Source organism: Somniosus microcephalus, chromosome 29 (assembly GCF_052327205.1).
Source record: "Somniosus microcephalus isolate GS21.2 chromosome 29, FLI_Smic_1.0, whole genome shotgun sequence".
NCBI lineage: Eukaryota > Metazoa > Chordata > Chondrichthyes > Squaliformes > Somniosidae > Somniosus > Somniosus microcephalus.
The window spans coordinates 5,679,798-5,706,570 of NC_141015.1; the positions used below are offsets into that span (position 1 = coordinate 5,679,798).

Sequence of the window (26,773 nt, forward strand, 5' to 3'; positions counted from 1 at the left end):
GTGTTTGGAAATCTTTGGCTAATGGTGAATTTATTAACATAATAATCCTCAATTTAAAAATTATTGGCGGGGCTTTTGAAATTTCAAAAGTCGTTGAAGGTCTGACTGTTGAGGCAGTTATTTCCGCCCTCTTTTCATTGGTGGGAAAAGCAGACTGTGATTGGTCACCGGAAAACACCAATGAAATTCACCACAATGCGACCAATCACAAGTACGCTGTCTGCATTCCTCCAGAAGGTATAAGAAAGGCAGATGTGGGAGGAGACTTTCATTCCTTCTCTGACCGTGTTGATTGTGGAAATGTCTGGAAGAGGAAAAACCAGCGGTAAAGCTCGGGCCAAGGCCAAGTCTCGCTCATCCCGGGCTGGACTGCAGTTCCCTGTGGGCCGTGTTCACAGGCACCTGCGAAAGGGCAACTATGCTCAGCGTGTGGGTGCCGGAGCCCCGGTCTACTTGGCTGCTGTGCTCGAGTATCTGACCGCTGAAATTCTGGAGCTGGCTGGCAACGCGGCCCGGGACAACAAGAAGACCCGCATCATTCCCAGACACCTACAGTTGGCCGTCCGCAACGACGAGGAGCTCAACAAGCTGCTGGGAGGGGTGACCATCGCTCAGGGCGGGGTGCTGCCTAATATCCAGGCGGTGCTGCTGCCCAAGAAAACCAGCACTGCCAGCTCCAAGAGCAAGTAAAGCGCACAAGATTCAATCTAATAACCCAAAGGCTCTTTTCAGAGCCACCCACATTATCTTTGAAAGGGCTGGTTACTGTTCTGTTACATGGGTCACGATTATACCAGGTCTGATTTAACAAGTTAAATCTTAAAATCTACTTTGAAATTCACTTGCCACAGTTTTGCCCATTAAGTTATCTATCCACCACTCACCTGTCAATCAAACGCTGCCACATAGTAACAGTGACAGATACAATTGCTATCCTGTATGAACGAATACTCGATCACTCACATGCAGCACCAGTGCGTGAGTGGTAGTGCTTTTCCTATACTCAACTATCAATCCCACACTGACAGTACCAGAGAGTGACAGATACAGTATCTATCCCATATTCAGCAGTGAATCCCACATTGGCACATAGTACCAGAATGACAGAGGAAATGTCTATCCCACACTCAATGATCAACCACATTGTTCACTAGAATCGGGTGAGCGCGTCCATCTGCATTTAATGGTTCGATTGCAAAATACTGCGGATGGCAGCTGTCTCCCATTCTGCCAGCGCATTTCAGACCTAATCTAGAGCTGGCTTTTGTCTCCACAAGTTCTATCACCATCTCGTCTCGTTTTGAATACCTCTTAATGTCTCTTCTCTTTTGTTGTCTCCCAGCCCCTTAATCGATTTCATTCCCTGTGCCTCTTTCGTCTTGATAAAGGGTTTTGACCCGAAACGTTGACTCTAATTTCTTTCCACGGAAGTTGCCTGGCCTGCTCAGTTTTTCCAGCATTTAATGGTTGTTTGGAGTTTTCAGCTGGACCAATACACTACTTGGCAATAGTTTTAAGCGGAACATAAACAGGGTGCTGAAGTATCTGTCGAAATCAAAATGGTTTCTGTTGAATCATTGTCTCTTGTTGCAGCACTCGCTGTCGGCCAGTAGATGGCACCAACCTCTAATAGTTTGGAGAGTGCGGATTGTGTCCACACATCCAGACCGCCGTGAGTCTGGTGCTGTCCGGGGAGCTGGCCAAGCACGGGGTGGCCAAGAACGCCAGCTCCAAGTAAAACTCCACAATTTACTGACAAAAAAAACACAACGGCTCGTTTAAAAGCCACCCACAGCCTCTCTGAAGGAGCCGCCTGTTTAATGCACTGATTTCGTCAGTTTATTCATTCCGGCTAACGTCCTATCAATCTGGTGATGACATTATCAGACAAATAGGGAAACTGCCGCATTTTAAAACCTGTCTCTGTCGAATTTATTAATTATAAATAAAAGTATTTATTTTTTTGAATTTAGCGGATTGTTTCAAGATTAATTTATAAATTCTTTAATTGAGGCCAACAGTTATTTTTGTTAAGGTAATGAGATTCCAATCAAGCGACCAATCCGAAGTAGCCTCAGGTTACAGCGGGCTCCGAGAGTTCGAACTGGAGACATTACAGTCCATCCAATGACTTTACTTAAACCCTTGAATTTCACAGTCCCCGACAGTATCTGTGCAGGAAGCAAACTTCAGAAGGAGAATAATCTCACAAGTTGGCCTCTTGTCACAGCAGCTCGGTTTAACCTATTGTGAGGTGGAAAGCTCCGGTTCCCCGTCACACCATCTGTCTGATATATAAAAGCTGAATGGAAACAGAACACTGAGCACATGGACACCCAGGAAGACTAAAAGAGCTTTTCACTGTGAGGGGAGAATACAGAGAAAGCAAATCACCTCGCTCGTTCAAATCATTTCTGCTTTCTTTCCTCAAATCAGCAGTGAATATTCCTGATTCAGTTCCAATCTCAACGTGTCTGTTGTTCTAGGACAGTGAACAGTGGAAACACAGCCTGACAGTGAGGATGTGAGCAGTTTCACAAAGTGCATCTATTGCAGGCAGCAGGAGAAAGATCACATTTCAAAAATCGGTTATTTACTTTCGATACTTTGAGTTCTCCAGAACAGTGCTGCTGGTGATCGAGAGATACATTGCAGCTCTCTCAGATACATCAGGATCCGGGCACTGAGATATTCTGTTAATTGCACAGTCCCTCATCTCGGTTTCTATAGATTGAAAACAATTCTTTGTACAGCCCAGGTACCTGTGGTCATGTTCCAGAAAGCCATTCTGATTTTTATAGGTAGCCCCATTGGAATGGGAAATGAAACCCTGGACTGTGCAATGGGGTGGTCCAATTCCTCGTCCAGTGCAGGGTTTGGGTTGTGTCTGGATGCTGATAACTTACTGTAGAACCGTCCTACACACCTGGTGTGGAGAATCTGAGTGCCGCTGTGCTGCAGTGAGGGCAGACAATGGCACTGTTTGTATCGCGGTTTCCCCTCGCCAGATAATTTACCTTATTGCAAACAAACACATTAATTAGAATTCTATTTTTATATTCTCCTGGAACCTGTCGTTATCTTATAACTAATATTAATCTCGTATTATTATTCTCATAGCAAAATACTTCAATGCGCCCGCATGAATAGGATCTTTCCTCCACACGGAATGCAAAGAACAGCAGTGCAGGCAGCTCCTTCTCACACAGAGTAAGTACATTATCACTCACAGAGCGCAGAGACACAGAACTGGCCTCAATCCTATTATCACAGGCAACAGGAACAGTCCCAATTTGATCCGAATTTCCAGAGTTACATTATGAATCTCACAGTCGTTATCTGAGGAATGTTGTCCTTATCTGAGGAAGGATGGCCTTATCTGAGGAAGGATGTTCTTGCCATGGAGGGATTGCAGTGAAGATTCACCAGACTGATACCTGGGTTGGCAGGAATGACGTATGAGGAGAGATTGGGTCGATTAGTCTTATATTCACGAGAATTTAGATGAATGAGAGGGGATCCCATTGAAACTTATAAAATTCTAACAGGACTAGACAGAATAGATGCAGGAAGGATGTTCCCGATGGCAGGGGCGTCCAGAACCAGGAGTAAGCCATTTAGGACTGAGTTGAGGAGGAATTTCTTCACCCAGAGAGTGGTGAACCTGTGGAATTCACTACCACAGAAGACAGTTGAGGCCAATTCATTAAATATATTCAAGAAGGAGTTAGATATATTTCTTAAGGCTAAGGGGATCAAGGGATATGGGGAGAAAGCAGGGACAGGGTACTTAATTTGGATGATCAGCCATGATCACATTGAATGGCAGAGCAGGCTTGAGGGGCTGAATGGCGTAATCCTGCTCCTATCTTCTATGTTTCTATGTCACTTGCAGCAGCAGAATAAGATGTTATTTCAAAGCCCAAACACATTGCACTGATAGGCAGATCCATTTTCACTCCCTTACTCACACACACGAACAGATAGACACTGATATGGAGTCAATGCTCGCTGCTGGCAGTACTTGGGCTATCAAACCCAACAACTACCATACAAGACCAGAGAATCAGAGATAATGGACTGAACCAAATCCTGAGACAGTCACTTATGATCACAAACTAGCATTAGCTTACACAGGTGGAGAATGATTGCATCCAACATTCACACAGAGCAAGAATAGTACAGTACAATAGACTGTCAATTAAATAATAATTCTCAAACTAACATACATTACCAGTCTGACAGATACAGAATCAATCCCACACTCTCGAACAGTAGCAAAAACTGACAGCAACATAATAAAGCAAACATTCTCAAAGCAGAGACAGACAGCTACATAGTAAATTAGAGAATCACACCAGAAACTGACAGACAAAACAGTACATCAATATACTGGAAACTGAGTTAGAGGATAATCCACACACACATCCTAGAGATGGATATTGCTAGGAGAAATCCCACATTCATATACCAGGTTGACAGCTATAGATAAATTCAATGCACATTTAAAAGAGACTGACAGATACAGAGTGAAACTCGCACTCACATCCCAGAGAGTGACAGGTACAGGGGGAAACTTGCACTCACATCCCAGAGACTGTCACCAACACCCACAAGCAAAGACTGGCAGAAACTCTACACTTCCATAACAGAAACAGGCAGTAACTGATTAAAACCCTTACTCATATAACAGAAACTGACAGGTACAGCATAAAACCCCAGTCACATACTAGAAACTGACATTTACAGATATTATACCACAATCACATACCAGAGACTGTCAGATACAGAGTGAAACTCACACTCACATACCAGAGACTCTCAGATACAGAGTGAAACTCACACTCACATACCAGAGACTGTCAGATACAGAGTGAAACTCACACTCACTTACCAGAAGATCACAGGTGCATAATAAATCCAAGACTTGCATACCAGAAACAGAAGATAGTGAAATAAAACAACACTCACATTCCAGAGACTGACAGATACAGAATAAAATCCACACTCACATCCAAGAGACTGTCAGCTATAAGACAATAAGAAATAGTAGCAGGAATCTATATATATCTATATCTATATATAAAAAGCAGTTCATCTGTCTGTCTGTCTGTCTGTATGTATGTCCTCTATACACTCAAATGTTATAGAGCATACCAACACATATGTTATATCAAAAGAAAGCTTATGATTATGGAAGTGTCATAGGCATATTTACTTTTTGGTCAGACAAAAATTGTTCGGACAGTATACAAAAAACGTTCAAAAAATTGAAAACTCCACTCATTAGCGTTGAGTGACATGATGGTTGACCAATCGTACAGGGGATAGCATTGAGTGACGTGATGGTTGACCAATCGTACAGGGGATAGCATTGAATGACGTGATGGTTGACCAATCCTACAGTTGAGTGACCTGATGGTTGACCAATCGGTGCATCACGGGGGGGAAATTCATTGCATGTGTGGGTGGGCCTAATCCTTCTGAGCTGAGGTGAGTGGCCGCCATCTTGATTCCTAACTATTGATTTATTTTTACCACATTCTGTGTGTTTATTTCTCCCACTTTCAACACAACTAAATAGTTTTTTTTTAAAGATTTTTCTAACCTCATTATTTTTCCTGGCTTTCACCCTCTTTTTTTGCTCTTGACTCGCTGCCTCTGCCGGGCACTGCAACCTTGGAGGGTTATCCCGGCAACCAGGACCGGGCCTCTCTCACAGCCTGTAGCCGCTCAGGAGGGCGGGGGTGGGGGGAAGAAGGTTTTCCCCGGCAAGCAGGCCCGGGCCTCTCTCACAGCCTGTGGCCACTCAGGAGGGCGGCGAGGGGGGGAGGAGGGTTACCCCAGCAACCAGGCCCGGGCCTCTCTCACAGCCTGTAGCTGCTCAGGAAGGCAGGGAAGAAAGGTTTCCCCAGCAACCGGGCCCGGTCCTCTCTCACAGCCTGTAGCCGCTCAGGAGGGGGGGGGGAGGTGAGGAGGGTTACCCCGGCAACCGGGCCCGGGCATCTCTCAAAGTCAACCGCGCAGCCCGAGAGCCCGACTGAAACCGCGCAGGTTAGCGGCGGCGTCGCTCGCATGGGGGCTCCAGGCCACAAAGGCCTCTCCCTCTGTCCTCCCACCCCCACCCTCTCTCTCCTCCCACCACCCCCTCTCTCTCCTCCCACACCCCTCCCCCCACTCTCTCCTCCCCCCCTCACCCGCTCACTCTCCTCCCCCCTCGCTCCTCCCCACCCTCTCTCCTCCCCCTCTCCCCTCCCCCCTCCTCCCCTCTCCTCTCTCCCCCCCTCCTCTCTCCTCCCCCCTCCCTCCTCCCCCCTCTCCTCCCCCATCCCCTCCCCCCTCTGCCCCATCCTCCTCCCCCCTCCACCCCTCACCGCCCCCTCCCCTCCTCCTTCCCCCCTCTTTCTCCACCCTCCCCACTCTTTGTCCCCCCTCTTCCCCCTCACCCAGTCTCTCTCCTCCCCCCCTCTCTCCTCCCCCCCTCTCTCTCCTCTACTTTTCATAACAACATGCCCTCAAAAAACTCTCGGCACCGCCGGGCACTCCAGCTAGTAGATTATAAAGCCCCTCAAGCCTGCTCTGACATTCAATAAGATCATGGCTGAACTTCGACCACAACTCCAATATCCCACCCTATCCCTATATCCCTTGATTCCCTTAGTGCCCAAAAATCTATGATCTCAATCTTGAATACACTCATCGAATGAGCATCCACAGCCCCATGCAGGAGGGAATTCCAAAGATTCACGATACTCTGAGTGGATACATTTATCATCCACCAGTCCTAATTTTCCGACGCCTTATCATGAGACTATGAACCCTAGTTCTAGAATCTCCTGCCAGGGGAAACAGTCTCGCAGCATCTACCCCTGTCAAGCCCGCTAAGAATTTGAAATTTTTAGATGAAATCACCTCTCATTCTTCTAAACTCCAGAGAATATCAGCCCATTATACTTAATCTCTCCTCATAGGACAGCCCTCTCATCCCAGGAATCAATCTCGTGAACATTTGATGCACCCCCTGTAAAGCATGTACATCCTGCCTTACATAAGGAGTCCAAAATGTGCAAGGTACTCTCGTTATGGTATAACCAAAGGCCTATATATTTGCAGCAACACATACTTACGCTTTACTGCAAACCCTTTGCAATAAATGGTAACATACGTTACCTTCCTAATTGATTACTTTACCTGCATGACAACATTCTGCGTTTCGTGTAAACGGACACTCAAATCCCTCTGAATATTGACAGAAGTAAACCCACATTCACATACCAGAGACGGTCAGGGAAAGAGTAAAATCCTCAATCATATTAAAGAAACTGACAGATATATAATACTGTAGTGATTCGTGTGCATCGCCACTAAATAATCGAGTTCAACTTCGACGAACTATAAACTAGTTGTTTATTTACAGGAACAGGTTAAATACAACAGGTAAGGTAGCAGGTAAGATGGCTGACTGTAGGAGCACCGTGGTATAGGTCTTTCCCCAGCGGTGACGCCACAAGGACTAACTAGAAGTTTCCTAGCTCAACTGCCAGCAGGTTCCGAGCTCTACTGTTGTAAGGTTCCGAGCTCTGACGTCATGACGCAGAGTACAGGAGAGAAGCCTGAGTAAAGTAACAGACACATACAGTAAGGTAAGTTAAAGGGAATTATGTATCTCAATGTAAGGGACAACCGGTGGTACCGCCACAATACCACACAATCACACATACCAGAAAACACAGGTACAAAATAAAGCCCATATATACATACCATACTCTGACTGGTACAAAGAAAAACCCGCACTCACATCCCAGAGACAATGAGGTAAAGAATAAAACACATACGCTCGTGGCAGAAACTGAATATTACAGTCAAAAACCCACACTCACATCCCAGAGATATAAAAATTAGAAGCAGGAGGAGGCCATACAGCTCCTCGAACCTCACAGATACAGAATAAAGCCACTCTCACACACCAGAGACTGTCAGGCACAGAATGACCACACACGCTTCCATGCCAGAAACTGACAGGTAAAGATTAAAACCTGGCACTCTGAAGCAGAAAGTGACAGGTATAGATTAAACTCACACACACACGCCAAAGACTAACATATACAGAGTAAAAACTGCACACACATCCCAGAGTATGACAGATACAGAGTAAAACCCCCACATACATCCCAGATTATGGCTTATACAGAGTAAAACCCCCACACACATCCCAGAGTATAACATTTACAGAGTAAAACCCACACTCACATCCCAGAGACAGACAGATACAGAATAAAGTGCTCACTCATACACCAAAGACTGACATGCAAAGTAGGTCCCACATTCACATACCAGAGACTAACAGATACACAGTAAAACTCACACTCACATCCCAGAAACTAACAGGTACTGATTGAAATCCACACATACAACAAAAACTAAAAAGTACATAATAGAACCCACTGGCATATACAAGAAACCAAAATGTACAGAATAAATCTGATCCTCACGAACCAGACACTGACAGGTACAAAGATAAACACACACTCTGCTACCAGAAACTGACAGAGACAGAATAATCTCACACTCACAGATACAGAAGATACCCACACTCACATACCAGAAGCTGACAGGTACATAAAAAAACACAGCTTTGCATAACAGAAAAAGAAGATAGTGAAAAAGACACTCACACAGCAGAGACTGCCAGATAAAGACGAAAACCCACGCTCACGAACCAGAAACTTTCAGATTCAGAGTGAACCCTTTCTTCCAGTGTGGAAATTGACAGGTAGAAAGGAAAACCCACACTCATGAATCAGAAACTGACTGGCACTGAATAAAACCAGTACTATCATACCAGATATCGATGGGTACAGATTATAACCCACACTCACATATCAGAGACTGACTTGTAGAGTAAAATCTAAAATTCACACAGAAGAAACTGACAGGCACAGGGTAAAACCCACACTCACGTACCAGGGACTGACAGGTATAGGTTGATTCAAACACTGACACAAAGTATCGGAGGATGACAGAATCAGAATGAATCCCACACACACATGCAGAACCAGAAAGTGATAGAGACACAATGAATCCCTCACTGACACCGATTATTAAAGACTGATTGCTACAGAATTATTCTCACTCTCACACACAGTACTAGAGACTGAAAGACACAGAATTAATCTAATTCCAAGACAGACCACAAGAGACTAACATATATAGCATAAATCCCACTCATACATACAGTATCAGAGAATGACACATACATAGAATCATAGAAATTTACAGCACGGAAGGCGGCCATTTTGGCCCATTGTGTCCGCGCTGGCCAACAAAGAGCTGTCCAGCCTAATCCCACTTCCCAGCTCTTGGTCCGTAGCCCTGCAGGTTAGAGTATCCCAATTGCGCATCCAAGTACTTTTTAAATGTGGTTAGGATTCCTGCCTCTACCACCCTTTCAGGCAGTGAGTTCCAGACCACAATAACCCTCTGGGTGAAGAAATTTCCCCTCAAATCCCGTCTAAACCTTCCCCTAAATACTTTAAATCTGTGCCCCTGGTTTTTGACCCCACTGCTAAGGGAAATTGGTCCTTTCTATCCACTTTATCTATGAACCTCATAATTTTACACACCTCAATAAGGACTCCCCTCAACGTCCTCTGTTCCAAGGAAAACAGACCAAGCCTATCCAGTCTATCCACATAGCTAAGATGCTCTACTCCTGGCAAGATCCTTGTAAATCTTCTCTGTACCCTCTCTAGTGCAATCACATCTTTCCTGTAATGTGGTGACCAGAATTGCACGCAGTACTCTAGCTGAGGCCTAACTAGTGTTTTATACAGTTGAAGCATAACCCCCCTGCTCTTGTGTTCTATGCCACGGCTAATAAAGGCAACCATTTCTTATGCCTTCTTAACCACCTTATATACTTGGCCTGCTACCTTCAGGGATCTGCAGACATGCATTCCAAGGTCCCTTTGTTTCACTACACTGCTCAGTGCCCTACCATTTAATGTGTATTCCCTTTCCTTTTTACCCCTCCCGAAATGCATTACCTCACACTTCTCCGGATTGAATTCCATTTGCCACTGTTCTGCCCACCTGACCAATTTATTGATGTCTTCCCGCAGACTACAGCTTCTTTCTTCAGTATCAACCACACAGCCGATTTTAGTATCAACTGCATACTTCTTAATCATACCCCTTATATTCAAGACAGGATCGTTGATATATACCACAAAAAGCAAGGGACCTAGTGCTGAGCCCTGCAGTATGACTCGCACACTCACACACAGTACCAGAGACTGACAGATACAGAATTAATTTAACTCTCACACACAGTATCAGGGACTGACAGATACAGAATGAATCCCACACTTTCATACAACACCAGAGACTGACAGATACTGAATTAATCTAACTCTCACATAGAGAATCATAGACTGACAATGTGAAAATGAGTCTCACACTAACTCAGAGAATCAGGGACAGACAGGCACATAATGAATCCCACACTCATATACAGTACCAGAAAATGCTGGGGACAAAATGAATCCCAATCTGATACAGAGTGTTAAAGACTGGCTGATACAGAATGAATCTCACTCTCAAACATAATACCAGAGACTGACAGACACAGAATGTACCTCACTGTCACATAGAGTATTTGACACTGAGTAATACAGAATCAATCCACACTAACACAGGTTATCAGAGACTGACAGGTACAGATAAATCTCACACTCACATACTGTATCAGAGATGGTCAGATACACAGAAATAATCTCACACTCACTTACATTACCAGATAGTGAGAGACAGAATTAAACTGACACTCACATGCAGTATCAGAGATGACAGATACACAGAATGAATCTCACACTCTGAAACAGTACCAAAAATTGACAGAGACAACATTAATCTAACTCACAAATACAGTATAAGAGACTGAAAGGTACAGAATAAATCCTAAACTCACATGCCATAGCAGGAACTAACAGATATAGAATAAATCTCAGTCTCACATACAGTATTAGAGATTGTCAGTGAAAGAGAATTAATCTCACACTGACACAACATATCAGACGGTGACAGACCCAGGATTAATACACACTCGTAGAGTACCAGTAAATGAGACACAGTTAACCCCACATTAAATACTGATTGGTGCAGAATGAATCTCACAGTAACACAGTGCATCAGAGGGCCTGGCAGATACAGAATGAGTACACAATCACAGGCGGTACAATTAATTTGCAGAGAGGTTCATTCCCACACTCACATACAGTACCAGATACTAGCAGAGATTGAAAGAATCTCAAACTAACATCAAGTACCAGAGACCGATAGATGCAGTACGAATCCTACTTTCAGAAACGGAGTGAGTAGCATATTCATGCGGAAACCTTCGCTGAAATACAGTAGGAGAGACAGACTGATTCAGAGCTAATTCGACACTAATGTACAGTACCAGAGACTAACAGTTACAGAATGAATCTCAGACTTGCACACCGTCCCAGTGACTGACAGATACAGAATGAAACACAGGCTCGCACGTCTCAATGACTAAAAGATGCAGAATGAATCTCAGACTCGCACATCCCAGTGACAGACAGATACAGAATTAATATCACACACACGTACACTACCAGAGAATGAAAGATTCCAAATGAATCCCAACACTGACACACGGTACCAGAGTCTGACGGATACAGATGGAATCCCACACTGACACATGCAACAGAGACTGAGATTGAGAATGATTCCAACAGTTACATAAATAACCAGAGACTGAGACAGAACTATTCACACACACACACACAGTACTAGGGACTGGCATTACTGAACTAAAGTGGCACAGACCACCCCGCAAGGCTTGAATATAGAGCACAGGTTGGACATTTAAATTGCAGACCCGTGCAGCAGAATTGCTTGGGGCCTCTTTAATGGTCTGGGTAATGGAGAATGGGAAGATGATGATTCCTCTGCGCTTGCAATGACCTTTCTGACTGCAGGGGGCGTGCTTGTGACAGAGATTCAATCTGATTGGATACTTAAACCAGCCAATCAGAGAAATGCAGAACAATGGAAATAACATCACTCTTCAGCAGCGCATGTTTGTTCTGCGGTCTGGAGGAGTCCGTGTTTCATATTTATATCGAGTGTGAGAGGTTGCAGCCCCTCTTTCATTATTTGAAGGGGCTGCTCCTCAAGTTTTGGTTGCACTTCAGTCCCACGCTCTTGATCTACGGTCACCCGGTGCGGAGGGGAGCGGGCAGGTCGGAGGACCTCCTCGTGGGTCTGCTCCTGGGCCTGGCGAAGAAGGCCACTAATTGGTCCAGGCAGCGGGCGGTCGAGGGGGTCGTCCGGCCGGATTGCCTCCCTCTCTTCCGTGGCCATGTTCACGCCCGGGTGGCCCTAGAGCTGGAGCACGCGGTGTCCGCCGGCGCGCTAGATCACTTTCGTGACCGGTGGGCGCCGCGGGGACTGGAGGGCATAATTGGGCCGGAGAACCAAATTTTAATTTGATTATTAAGGTTTATTTGAAGTTTTACTGGTTTATTACAGTTTTATTGGTTTATTTACAGTTTTAATGGTTTATTTACAGTTTTTATCTGTCTAAATTTATGGTTTCGCCAAAAGAGGATCACTCTTCAGCAGCCAATAACAACCATTGCCTTCACCCATCCCTCATTAGCATAGGGCGGTGGGGGCAGCCTATTTAAGCCGGGCCCGGAGCGGGATTGCGTTATTTTGTGTCTGAAATCGAGTTTGAGAATGGTTGATGAAAAGAAAACAGTTATTAAGAAGGGTGCCAAGAAAACCGTCACTAAACCAGCAGCGAAGGGCGGCAAGAAGCGCAGGAAGTCGAGGAAGGAGAGTTATTCCATCTACATCTACAAAGTGATGAAGCAGGTTCACCCCGACACCGGCATTTCCTCCAAGGCCATGGGCATAATTAACTCGTTTGTGAACGATATTTTCGAGCGCATCGTGGGTGAGGCTTCCCGCCTGGCCCATTACAACAAGCGTCGCACCATCAGCTCACGGGAGATTCAGACCGCCGTGCGCCTGCTGCTGCCCGGGGAGCTGGCCAAGCACGCCGTGTCGGAAGGGACAAAGGCGGTGACCAAATATACCAGCTCCAAGTAAAATTCCACGCTGTCCTGAAAAAACAAACCGAAGACACAACGGCTCTTTAAGAGCCACCCACAATCTCTCTGAAAGAGTTACACAAACGCATTCCCATTTAGACACAATTTACTGTAATTATTTCCTGAACAAGTGTGTTTGAGAACATTTGAGTTTCCAGCTTTAGATTTAATTGTGTTCTCAGATAAGCAGTTTCACTGACCGAATCGACCTTAGCGTCTCTGTTGAATTACCTGTTTAGTAAATTACAAACACCATCCGTGGTCGCTATTTCCCTTTGCACTCGGACGCAATCCGCCGCCTGGCTCACCGTGGCGGTGTCAAGCGGATCTCGGGTCTGATCTACGAGGAGACCCGCGGGTTGCTGAAGGTTTTCCTGGAGAATGTGATCAGGGATGCGGTCACCTACACTGAGCACGCCAAGCGCAAGACGGTCACGGCCATGGATGTGGTGTACGCTCTGAAACGGCAGGGCCTCACTCTATGGATTCGGCGGCTGAACATCTCGACTTTTTCCACCAAACCCAACACAAAGGCTCTTTTAAGAGCCACCCACCACCTCACAGAGAGAGCAGTGACCTGGCAGCGGAGATAGATTGTGGATTTACATTGTGATCGCTGTGGATCTATGTTTTATTCCAATCAAATTTGGGTGTGGAGGTGATTTAAATCAGCATATAAACTGGATGGGTCAAATGCCCTTTACTCGTAGAATCGTAGACATTTACGGCACAGAAGGAAGCTATTCGTCTCTGCCGGCCGTAGACTTGTCGGTGGCGGCACTTCTGCACCTGTCAGTTTCTGGTCTGGGATTCATGTGGGTGTTGATTTTACTCGTTATCTCACTTTCTGGGATGTGACAGATGTTGCGTATTTCTTAGGGTTTGGTATGTGAGTGTGTCTACTCTAGCTCTGTCTCGACGATGTATAGTATAGAAAGTTACGTCACAGAAGGAGGCCATTCGGCCCATCGTGTCTGTCGGCCATAAACAATCTATCCAGCCAAATCCCACTTTACAGCTCTTGGTCCGTAGCCTTGCAGTTTACGGCACTTATGGTCATATCCAAGTACTTTTTAAAAATGCGATGAGGGTTTCTGCCTCTCCCACCCTTTCAGGCAAAACAGTTCCAGACCCCCACCACCCTGTGGGTGAAAATAAAATCTCAACTGACGGAATGTGTGAACCTGTTCAGGAACTCCCACTCCAGTGTCCGGGTCACACACTCGGTTTATCAGTAATTCGGATGATAATTAACAGCGTCTCCGTGTGGCCCATTTAATTAACGAAAAAAGCGATTTGTAAAACAATCAAATTTTTGCTGAATTAAGTGTTATAAGAAAGAAGTCTGAGCATGCGCTAAAATTCAAGCTACGCCTCCCCCTCCCCCACACTTTTGAAACGGACGGGAAGGGCCCCTGCGAGCACCGCTCCCCCAGCTCGGCCAGCGGAGGCCGTTTCCTATGTGCTCGGCCGATAAGAACTACAAACACGGTCCCTGATCGCTCTTTCCCTTTGATCTTAGACCCGTTCACTTGCAGCGCCTTCCGACGAATTAAAAGCTTGTTTTCGAGATGAGACTCGGATTTCAGTCACCTCAATCTCTGCAAACACCTTTTCATTTTTTTCAATGCCATTTGTGGTCAATCCTTGTATTAACCCGAGAATTACTGCATTGCAAAAACCCAGAATGGGGTTTCTTACAGAGACCAGAACGGGGGACAGTTTAAACCCTCTGTCCCTCTTCCCTTCTTACAGCAGGACTCCCAGATCTGGTTTCACTCCCGCAGCAGTGCCTGTGCAAATGATCGATCGTAATCTGTGAATCCTCACTTTTACAAAGATTGAGCTGGAATGTGTCCCGTTACAGAATCAATGCAAATTGATGCCCGCCCGATACAGTTTGAACTTGAACCCGAAATTAATCCTGATTGTAACAGCCTGGAATTTGCAAGGGAGAAATGGAACAAGACAAAGGAAGACAAAAAATGTTCGGAATTATTTGGCTAATGGTGAATTTATTAACTTAATTCGCTCATTTTGGAAAATTTTGGCGGGCGTTTTGAAATTAAAAAATCGTTGGCGGTCTGACTGTTGAGAACAGTTATTTCCACTGACTTTTCATTGGCGGGAAAAAGAGATCGTGATTGGTCACCGGAAAGCACCAATGAAATTCACCACAGAGTGACCAATCACAAGTTCGCTATCTGCATTCCTCCAGAACGTATAAGATTTTCATTCTTTCTCTGAACGTGCTGATTGTGGAAATGTCTGGAAGAGGAAAAACCGGCGGTAAAGCTCAGGCCAAGGCCAAGTCCCGCTCATCCCGGGCCGGACTGCAGTTCCCTGTGGGCCGTGTTCACAGGCTCCTGCGAAAGGGCAACTACGCTGAGCGTGTGGGTGCCGGCGCCCCGGTGTACATGGCTGCTGTGTTCGAGTATCTGACCGCTGAAATCCTGGAGCTGGCCGGCAACGCCGCCCGTGACAACAAGAAGACCCGCATCATACCCAGACACCTGCAACTGGCCATCCGCAACGACGAGGAGCTCAACAAGTTGCTGGGAAAGGTGACCATCGCTCAGGGCGGGGTGCTGCCTAATGTGCCGCCTGGTGTTGTTGCCCAAGAAAACCACTGCCAGCTCCAAGAGCAAGTAAAGCGAACAAGATTCAATCTAATAACCCAAAGGCTCTTTCCAGAGCCACCCACATTATCTTTGAAAGGGCTGGATACTGTTCTGTTCTATGGGTCGCAATTATCTCAGATCTAAATTAACATGTTAAATTTTAAATTCTACTTTGAAATTCACAGATTTGTCGATTAAGTTATCTATCCACCACTCACCTGACAATCAAACGCAGCCACAGAGTAACTTACAATTGGTATCCTGTATGAACGAATATTCCCTCACTCAAAAGAAGTACTAGTGAGTGAGTGGTAGTGCATTTCCTATACTCACCTGTAAATCCCACACTGAGACAGTACCAGAGAGTGACAGATAAAGTATCTAGTTTAGACTCACCAGACAATTTAAAAATATCACATTGTACTAGACTCAGATACAGTATCTCTCGTTTTTCAACAGCCAATTTGCCATTGGCAATGCAGAGTGACAGATGCGTGGTTTATCATATGCACTTTTGTCAACCCCGCACTATTCAATTCAATTCAATTCAAATCGCTTTATTGGCATGATAAGGTACATCTTATGTTGCCAAAGCATCAAAATACATTTATGGTTGAACACATAAACGCAGATCTATTCATACAGTTATAAACAGCTTTTTCCCTGAGTGTATAAATATACATTCGCATAATTTATATATACTCTTTTCTTAGGTTTACTGGTTGTCCCTCTGTTTATGGCAAGCTGTAACATAGTGTGCCGCTAGTGTTACACAGTTTCTCTCTTCCCCTAGTAGGTATGGAAGTTTTTGGTCGTCGTTCAGATTTCTGAATTCAGGGCATATTTGAGAATTTTTGGTAGAAATTCTCCCTGATGCCCTGATATTTTCCACAGGCTGTGAGGAATTGCAAGAGAGTGACAGATACAGTATCTGTCCCATATTCAGCAGTGAATCTCACCTTGCCACATAGTACCAGAGTGACAGAGGAAGTGTCTATCCCACACTCAATGATCAACCACACTGTTCACACTAAAATCTGGTGAGCGCGTCCATCTGCTTTTAATGGTTTTTTGGAGTTTTCAGCTTGAGCAATAAACTACTTGGCAATGGTTTTAAGCGGAACATAAACACGGTGCTGAGGTATCTGTCGAAATCAAAATGGTTTCTGCTGAATCATTGTCACTTGTTACAGCACTCGCTTTCAGCCAGTAGATGACAAAGACGTCTAATAGTTTGGAGAGTGCGGATTGTGTCCACACATCCAGACCGCCGTGAGTCTGGTGCTGCCCGGGGAGCTGGCCAAGCACGGGGTGGCCAAGAACGTCAGCTCCAAGTAAAACTCCACAATTTACTGACAGAAATATGGAAATCACAACGGGTCCTTTAAGAGCCACCCACAGCCTCTCTGCAGGAGCCGCCTGTTTAATGCACTGATTTCGTCAGTTTATTCATTCCGGCTAAAGTCCTGTCAATCTGGTGAGCAAATTATCAGAAAATTAGTGAAACTGCCCCAATTTAATGCCTGTCTCGGTTGAATTTAAAAATTATAAATAAAATCTTTCTTTTTTGAATTTGGTGGAATGTTTCAAACTTAATTTTAAAATTGATCAATTGAGGCCAATAGATTATTCTGTTAAGGAAGTGGGATTCCAATCAAGCGACCAATCCGAAGTAGCCTCAGGTTACAGCGGGCTCCGAGAGTTGGAACTGGGGTCATTACAGTCCACCCAAGTACTTTACTTAAACCCTTGAATTTCACAATCCCCGACAGTATCTGTGCAGGAAGCAAATTTCAGAAGGAGAATAATCTCACAAGTTGGCCTCTTGTCATAGAAGCTCGATTTAAACTATTGTGAGGTGGAAAGCTCCGGTTCCCCGTCACACCATCTGTCTGATATATAAAAGCTGAATGGAAACAGAACACTGAGCGCATGGACACCCAGGAAGACTAAAAGAGCTTTTCACTGTGAGGGGAGAATACAGGGTCCGGGCCAAAGAGTCACTTGTAACCCCATAATCCTTATAATTCTGAAGCTACTCCTCACCCCAATATATCCCCGATCCCGGTCCTGGGGCGCTGCTCTCTCTCTGAGGCGGTGTGGGGTTCTAAGAGCCTTTGTTTTGTGCCCTGGATGTTGTCACTAAGAACTTTACGGTGGCGCTTGGCTCCGCCTTTTCCCAGTCCTTTGCCCCCTTTACCTGTTCCAGTTATGACGATTCCTAACAGGAGTATAAACTGAATGATAAACTCTCGCCATCCTCATGTATTTATGAAGCCAGCCCGGATCTGGCTGAGAAAAGCAGAGTGTGAGAAAGGCTGGGAGGAGACAGAATCAGAGTGACAGGCAGAGCAGAGACAGCGTCCTCTGAGCTTCAGCTCCGCCTCCAGCTTTCAGGCTTCAGCATTGAAATCTTTGTCTGCTCCTCCCCCTCTCCCCGCACAGTGTTTAAAGCGACAGGAAGGGCCCATGCGAGCTCCGCTCTGCCAGCGGGGGCCGTTTCCTCTGGGCTCGGCTGATGATCGCTGAACACATCAGGGAGCGGAGATATCACGGGCCCGAGTAAGGGAGCAAACAGCAGCCTCCTCACAGCAGCACATCGCATTGGGACTGTGTCCACAGATGGGCTTTGAGACGGGGCAAGTTCAGCGGAAACCGGGGACTGTTTGAAAGGGGCAGAGTGGGGCGGGAACAATTTCCGGAACATGGAGTGAGTGGGGAAAAGGAGAGGCCATTCTCGGGCTGTGTGTGTGTACAGTGTAAGGTAACATAGAAAGTAAATCACCTCGCACTTTCAAATCATTGCTGCTTTCTCCAGATCAGCAGTGAAAGTTCCTGACTCAGTTCCAATCTCACCGTGTCTGTTGTTATTGTTCAGTGAACAAGGAAACAGCCTGACAGTGAGGATGTGCGGAGATTCACAACGTGCATCGATTGCAGGCAGTAGGTGAGAAGTGTGAAAGAACACATTTCAAAAATCGGTTATTTCCTTTGAGTTCTCCAGAACCGTGTTGCTGGTGATCGAGAGATACATTGTGGCTCCCTCAGATACATCAGCATCCAGGCTCTGTGACACTCTGTTAACTATTCAAGCCCTCAATTCGTTTTCAATATACTGGAAAAAATAGATGTGCAGCCCAGCTACCTATGGAATTATTCCAGGAAGCGATTCAACATTGTACACCTTCTCCCGTGGGAGTGGGAGATATAAACGTGGAGTGTGCCAATCGGATGGTCCCATTCATGGTCCAGTGCTGGGTTTGGGTTTTGTTTGGATGCTGATAACTTACTGTAGAACCGTCCTACACCCCTGGTGTGGATAATCTGAGTGCCGCTGTACTGTAGTGAAGTCAGCCAATGACACTGTTTGTATCGCGGTTTCCCCTCTCCAGATACTTTACTTTATATAAACAAACACGTTAATTATTACTTTATTGTTATATAGTCTCCCAGCACCTGTCCATATCATACAACTAATATTGTTCTCTTTGTTATTCCCAAAGCAAAATATTTCAAGGAGCCGGAATAAATGAATCTTTCCTCCACCCGGAACACAAGGAATAGTGCAGGCAGCTCCTTCTCACTCACAGTAAGTACATTATCACTCACAGAGCGCAGAGACACAGAACTGGCCTCAATCCTATTATCACAGGCAACAGAAGCAGTCAGTCCCACAGTAATCCCAATTTCCAGTGTTACATTATGAACCTTAGAGTAACTTGCAACAGTTGAATAAGATGTTGTTTCAAAGCCCAAACACATTGCACTGATAGGCAGATCCATTTTCACACCCTTTCTCACACACGTTCAGATAGACACTGATACGGTGTCAATCCTCGCTGCTGGCTGTACAGGGACAGTCAACCCCAATAATTAACATACAAGAGCAGAGAATCCGAGGTAATGGACTGCAACAAACCTCCTCCTGAGACAGTCACAGGTAATCTCAAACTAGCATTGGCCTGCACAAGGTGGAGAAGGAATGGAATCCAACAGTTACACAGAGAAAGAATAGTACAATACAAGAGACTGTCAATTACATAATAATTCTCACACTCACATACATTACCAGTATGAGAGACACAGGGTCAATCCCACACTCACAAAGAGTAGCAGAACTGACAGCTACAGAATAAAGCCCACACTCACAAAGCAGAGACAGACAGGTATAAAGAAAAATCCACAATCACTCCAGAAAATGAAAGGTACAGACAAAACATTACATCCATATTCTAGAAACTGAGTTAGAGTAAAATCCACACACATCCTAGAGACAGATATCTATAGAGTAAAACCCACATTCGCATACCAGGTTGACAGCTATAGATAAAATCAACACTCACTTAAATGAGGCTGACAGATACAGAGTGAAACTTTCACTCACATACCAGAGAGTGACAGGTACAGGGTGAAACTTGCACTCACATCCCAGAGAGTGACTCATACAGGGTGACAACCACACGCGCAAGCATAGACGGGCAGATACAGACTAAAATCCACACTACCATACCAGAAACAGGCAGCGACTGATTAAAACCTTACTCATACAATAGAAACTGACAGATGCAGCATAAATCCCCACTCACATACTTGAAACTGACTTTTACAGAGATCACACCACACTCACATACAATAGACAGAATGGTACTGTAACGGCTTCAGCGGCACTTCCCTCTGCTCGCCACCTGAGGGCAGTTTTTGATGCTTCGGTGCACTGCTGCCGTACCTTTGGGCCCCTCTCCTCACCTGTTTCTCGATTAATTGATCTCATCAGAGTAATTAGGCTAGTTAATAAAGTTGTTCATTTTTGTCCTTGTCTTGTCCCTCTTTTGGTAGGACCAAAAAATAAACAAATAAACTGTAACTAATAGAACTTTATTTAAACGTTAATAAATCAAATTAGAATTTGGCTATCCAAATTAATTATGCATTCCAGTCCCCGCGGCACCCACCGGTCACGGAAGTCCTCGAGCGTGCCGGCGGACACCGCGTGCTCCATCTCCAGGGCCACCCGGGCGCGAACATGGCCACGGAAGAGAGGGAGGCAATCTGGCTGGATGACCCCCTCGACCGCCTGCTGCCCGGACCAATTGATGGCTTTCTTAGCCAGGCCCAGGAGCAGATCCACGAGGAGGTCCTCCAACCTGCCCGCTCCCCTCCGCACCGGGTGACCGTAGATCAAGAGTGTGGGACTGAAGTGTAACCAAAAATCGAGGAGCAGCCCCTTCAAATAATGGAAGAGGGGCTGCAACCTCTCACACTCCATGAAAATGTGAAAAACGGACTCCTCCAGGCCGCAGAACAAACAGGCGGCCTGGGAGTCTGTGAACCTACTTAAAAATATATTGCACAGGACTGCTCCATGCAACACCCTCCAGGCCAAGTCCCCAATAGAACAAGGGAGGACTCCCGCATAGAGAGCCATCCATTGGGGACATCCGCCTCCGGCGGAAGGCAAGACGGCACGCCACGGCGTGCCCGGACGGTAGGCGACGATGACAAAGTGGAAAGTGTGCAGGAGCAGCCCGTACAGGAAACCCCTCCATGCGGAATGAAAAGGCACGGAGGGTATTTCCTCGAGATGGCTCAAGTTGTGAGGCGCCGGTTCCCGAGGCGGGTTTCGGGGCTGGGCGGCGATAAGGATTTCCGTCCGAATGGGGGAAAGCTCGGACGGGATCGCTTCATGCGCTTGAGCCACCTCGATACACCTCGTGGCGCCGGGGCGCAGCATCGCTTTCTTCAACTCGATGGCATTGACCGCGAGCTGGACGTTGGCCCAAGACATGCGCCGTGCCAACTCCTCCGGCGCCATCCAGCCCGCTCCTCCGCCATCGAGCAGGTCCCTGACTCTAGTCACCTTGCCAAGCACAGCCCTGCCCTCCGCCAGCCACGTGAACCCGTAGACGTGGAGGTGCGGGTTACTGAACAGCGGCTCCCGAAGGACAGCCGCCATTCCAGACGGGGGAGAGCTCCGCCTGGAAGCGACATAGTTCCAAACCCAGAGCAGTTCCTGGTAGAAGACAGGCAGCTCCTGCAGGCTGGCACGCATGCCGCCCACTTCCAAAAACAGGAGCTGCATGTCATAATTGAGGCCGTGCAGCTGGCGGAAAAAATACGTCGCCAGCGCACACCAGCTCGGAGGATTCTCGACGTACAGGTATCTCTGCAGCGTCTGAAGACGGAAAGTCGCAGCCTGGGTGCGGAGGCACACCAGCGCCTGACCGCCCTCCCTAAGCGGGAGACTCAGAACTGCAGCAGAGACCCAGTGCTTCCTTTTGTCCCAGAAGAAGTCGACGAGCTTCTTCTGTACCTTGGCGACAAACGCAGGGGGAGGGATCAAAGTGATGAACCGGTACCACAACATGGCGGCCACCAGTTGGTTTATGACCATCGCTCGACCACTGTAGGACAACACTCGGAGCAATCCTGTCCAGCGTCCTAAGCGAGTGGTGACTTTGGCCTCCAACTCTTGCCAGTTCGCCAGCCAGGCGTCCTCGGCAGGGCTAAGGTAAACTCCCAAGTAGAGGAGGTGCGTGGTGCTCCAGGCAAAGGGCCTGAACTCCTCCGGCAGGGAGTCCACCCGCCACTGACCCACCAGGAGTCCGGAACATTTCTCCCAGTTGATCTTGGCGGAGGATGCGTCTGAGTAAATCTGCTGGCATTCCCGCATCCTCTGCAAGTCAGCGGGATCCGTGACCGTGAGGAGCACGTCATCGGCGTAAGCCGAGAGGGCCACCTCCACGCCCGGCCGTTGCAGAGCCAGTCCCGTCAACCTGTTCCGCAAGAGGCGCAGGAAAGGCTCTACGCAAATTGCGTATAACTGGCCGGCCATGGGGTATCCCTGACACACACACCTCCCGAAGCGAAGGGGCGCCGTCAAGGACCCATTATCTTTAATCAGACACTCTGCGGCAGCGTACAGAAGTTGGATCTGTGCGACAAAATGCGTCCCGAACCCAAATGCGCGCAAAGTCCCGAAGAGATACTCGTGATCTACCCCGTCGAACGCCTTCTCCTGATCCAGGGAAAGGAAGGCGACCGACAGACCCGCCCTCTGGGAATGGTGGACCAGGTCCCGGACCAGATGGATGTTATCATGGATGGTCCAGCCCGGGACCATGTAGGACTGGCCGGGGTGGATCATGCGGGTCAGCACGGCACCTAGGCGAGCAGACATGGCCCTGGCAAAAATTTTGTAGTCCGTGCTGAGGAGGGAGACCGGGCGCCAGTTCTTAAGGAGGCGGAGATCACCCCTCATAGGCAGCAGGACAATAACCGCCCTGCGCCAAGAGAGGGGCATCTCCCTGGTCGCCAAACTTTCCCCCAGGACCCGCGCGTAGTCGCCCCCCAAGACGTCCCAGAACGCCCTGTGGAACTCCACGGTCAGCCCGTCCAGCCCCGGGGACTTTCCCCTGGAGAGCCGGCGGAGGGCGCCGGTCAGCCCCTCCAGACTCAGAGGAGCGTCCAATTTTTCAGCGCCCTCCAGGCGGACCTTCGGCAGGTTCTCCCACAAAACTCTGTGCGCATCCTCGCTGGACGGATCCGGAGAGAACAGAGCCCCGTAATAGGCGCGGGCCTCCGCGCTGATTCCCTCCGGATCCGAGACCAGAGATCCATCATCGGCCAGCAGCCCCAAGAGCTGCTTACGGACCCCCCATCTTTTTTCCAGCGAGTAGAAGAAGGGGGAGCCGCCGTCCAGGTCCCGCAGGAACTGGATCCGCGACCTCACGTACGTGCCTCGGGACCCGGCGAGCTGCAGGTCCTTCAGCGCGCCCTTCTTCTCTTCGTACACCTTCTGCAGGGCCGGGTCCTCGACGACTTGACCGAGACGGGACTCCAGGTCGAGCACCTCCTTCTCCAACCGCCCGACCCGGGCCTCCCGCCTCTTGGTCGACCCCTTCGCGTACTCCTGACAGAAGAGACAGACGTGAGCCTTGCCCACGTCCCACCATAGCCTCAAGGAGGGGAAGCCCCGCCGCTTCCTTCTCCATTCGGCCCAGAACCGATGAAACGAATCCTGGAACCGCGCGTCCTCCAGCAGCAGGTTGTTAAAATGCCAGTACGCGGACTGCCCCGTGCATGCAGTGGAACGAGCTCCACCCACACCAGGTGGTGGTCCATGCACAGCACCAGCCGCATGGAAGCTGCCGGAACGCAGGAGACGTACGCCCGGGAAATATAAAGGCGGTCGATTCTGGACCATCCTCCTCCAGACCTCACGCTAGTGAAGGCGCTGGAGTTGGGGTGGAGATGTCGCCAGACGCCCACCAAGTCGAAGGACCCGACCAGGTCCCTCAACTTCTCCATCGCCGCCGGGCATCGCTGGGGGGCCGAACGGTCCCTGGCCTCGAGGGTGCAGTAAAAATCCCCCCCAAGGATGACGCACTCGCCCACGTCGATGGAGCCCAGAAGAGCAGACACTTCTTCAAAGAAGCGCACTTGCTGCGCACCGGCCTGAGGGGCGTACACGTTCACTAGATGGAGCGGCACGCCCCCCAGGCGAACAGTGACCTGGAGCAAGCGGCCTGGCACGTGCTCCTTGACCCCCAAGATCTCCGGCTGACAATGCGGGGCCAGCAAGATAGCCACCCCGCTGGAAACGTGACTCATGCTCACCCCTCCTTGCCACTCCAGGAGCCACGTGGCCTCATCTCCCGGAACAGTGTGGGTTTCTTGCAGGAAGCACACCGCATACTTACCGTCCCAAAGGACCTAAAGGTTATTAAATCTGCGGTGAGCCTCCCTGCTGCCGTTGATGTTGAGGCTGGCTATGGTTATCTTCATCTCAGAAGCATAGTGCAACCTCTACCTACACATAACGGGGGGAGGGAGCGCAGCCGCTCGTCGACCGCCACTCCCTCAGCAGCCAAGTAAGGAACGACCTGAGCCGACGCAGCTCGAGCAGGCTCACGTCTGCGTCCGCGCCCATGGTCCTGACGGCGGCGCGGATCGACCCGATGAGCAGCGCCAGCTCCGACCACCTGGCAAGGGCCAGCCGGGTCTTGTTTTGATGACCCTGGCACACGGCCACAAAATCCCGGAGTTCCCTGACGGGAATAAGGGGAGACTCGGCGAGGGGCACGAGGTCATCCATCGCCTCATCGGTGATGGAATCCAACTCATCCTCCGCGCCCATCACCGAGTCCCCGTCCACCTCCGAGGGGTCGCCACCAGCGGCCGACCCGTCCGACGTGCAGTGCGCAGCGAATGGCTCAGCCGCAGCGGCCGGCCCCGCCTCTGCCCGGATCCCACCCCCAGGATCGGTGGCAGAGGATTCCTCCCTGGGCTCCTCTGGGGGCGCCGGGCCAGAAGACGGTGGCGGTTCAGAGTCCCCCTCCGCCCCAGACACCAGAATGCCCAGAGAAATTGGGGAGAAAACAAATTGAAATTCCTCCAGGATGTCCGGCGCCAGAGGCACAGTCAGGGGGCCTTCCTCCTCCTCGCCACCAGTCTCCGACCCAGCGGATGGGGTGTCCTGAACTAAAATTTCAGCCAGGTCGAGCAGCCCCTGGGAAATGTCCGGGTCGCATTGGGCGAGCTCAGTTTCTTCCAGCTCGCCTGACCCAGACCCCAGGCTGCCCGACCCGGCGAGGGGTAACGGCACCGAAAGAATATCAATTTCTGCCGCGGGTTTTTTCGCGACCCCCCCCACGGGCAGGGTCTCGTCTCGGGCACGAGGTCCCTCCCACCTTCGTCTGCCCCGACCAACTCCACGATGAGCACGGGTGTCAGGGGCTCCAGGTTCAAGGGCTCGCCCACCCCGGGGGGACCCACCCTAAGGTGTTTGGCTTTCCCCGGCGCCTTCCTTCCGCCCGGATGACAAATGCCCCATCGGTGTCCTCCTCCCGCGCCAGCTGAATAAAGACCTGGCGCCGGAAGGAGAAGACGTGCCGAAGGCTGGCTTCCCGGCAGCCGAGCGGGATTGGTGCGATCCCCGACCTCACCTCCCCAAGTTGGCGCAAGTGAGGGAGGAGGAGCTCACCAGGAACATAGGGCGGGATGTTGGAAACAATGATCCTTCGCGCGGTGGCCTCGAGAGGATCCAGCGGCAGAAAGGTCCCGCCCACGGTGAGCCCCTTGGTGATGGCCAGGGACACCGCCCGCTCTGACCCCGGAAAGAACACAGCCTTCCCGTACATTTTTGAGGCGGCGAGGATGGCTGAAGGGCTGACAACCCCAGCCATGGCCTTTACACACGCCTCAATTGTCATTGTGGGGTGGGTGTAGCTCTTCACCCCAAGCTTTTTAGTTATTAAGAAGCAAGGTGACGGGGCGGCAGAAGCAGCGGGAGCAGCCGTGGCTGTGGCTGCCACTGCCGCATATGACCTAGCCGGCCCCACCACCGGCGAAGAAGTAGACACCATTATGGGGTGGTTTTTATAAAGGGCTACACCCACCCCAAGTCACATGCCTTGAGATGTTGAAGATGGCCTCCGGTTTTTTTTAAAGTCCTCCCTTGAGCAGAGGGAGCTGTTAAATTAAAGGCCCACCTCTCCCCTTATTGATTAGAATGGGGAGAGGGGCCTTCTCCCCTCTGCTCAAGTGGCAATTAATTAAAAGTTGGAAAAGAGGTGCCTCTTGAGAGAGAGAGCAGAGAGAGACAAAGAGAGAGAGAGAGGGGGGGTGGGAAGGAGGGAGGCCAGAAAGGCAGGGTCGCCACTCAGGATGGTCGGTGGGTGGGTGTCGGCAGGGGTGCACTCCCCGATGAAAAGAAATAAAGTCTCTGAAAGGTGTTCTTCTGGCAGGGGGAGAAGATGTCTTCGCCTGGGAAAGCTGGAGAATGCCCAGGCTCAGCCCTACACCAGGTCTTAATGATGTATTAATGATTTAAAGGCTTCACCTAGGCAGCTCCAGCTGTCCCAGGCCAGGCAATAGAAGGGGTGCTTATTAGTGGTGTGTGTGGCCTAGTATTCTACAAGAGCCACACACACACACACACACACACACACACAGACACCCTTGGTGTTCTGGACAGTCTTCTTTCCTCCCCCCACCGACAATACAAAG

The 26,773-nt window shown here is 48.8% G+C and overlaps 1 protein-coding gene and 1 pseudogene across 1 annotated transcript; both read left to right on the plus strand.

The window, feature by feature from the left end:
- Positions 1 to 274: 274 nt before the first annotated feature.
- LOC147098389 (histone H2A-like) lies at positions 275 to 717 on the plus strand. The gene has a single exon (XM_085970109.1). The coding sequence runs from the start codon at positions 301 to 303 to the stop codon at positions 688 to 690; it is 390 nt and encodes a 129-aa protein (XP_085826235.1). The 5' UTR covers positions 275 to 300; the 3' UTR covers positions 691 to 717.
- A 14,692-nt stretch (positions 718 to 15,409) lies between these two features.
- LOC147098390 (histone H2A type 2-A-like) lies at positions 15,410 to 15,797 on the plus strand (annotated as a pseudogene).
- Positions 15,798 to 26,773: the final 10,976 nt, after the last annotated feature.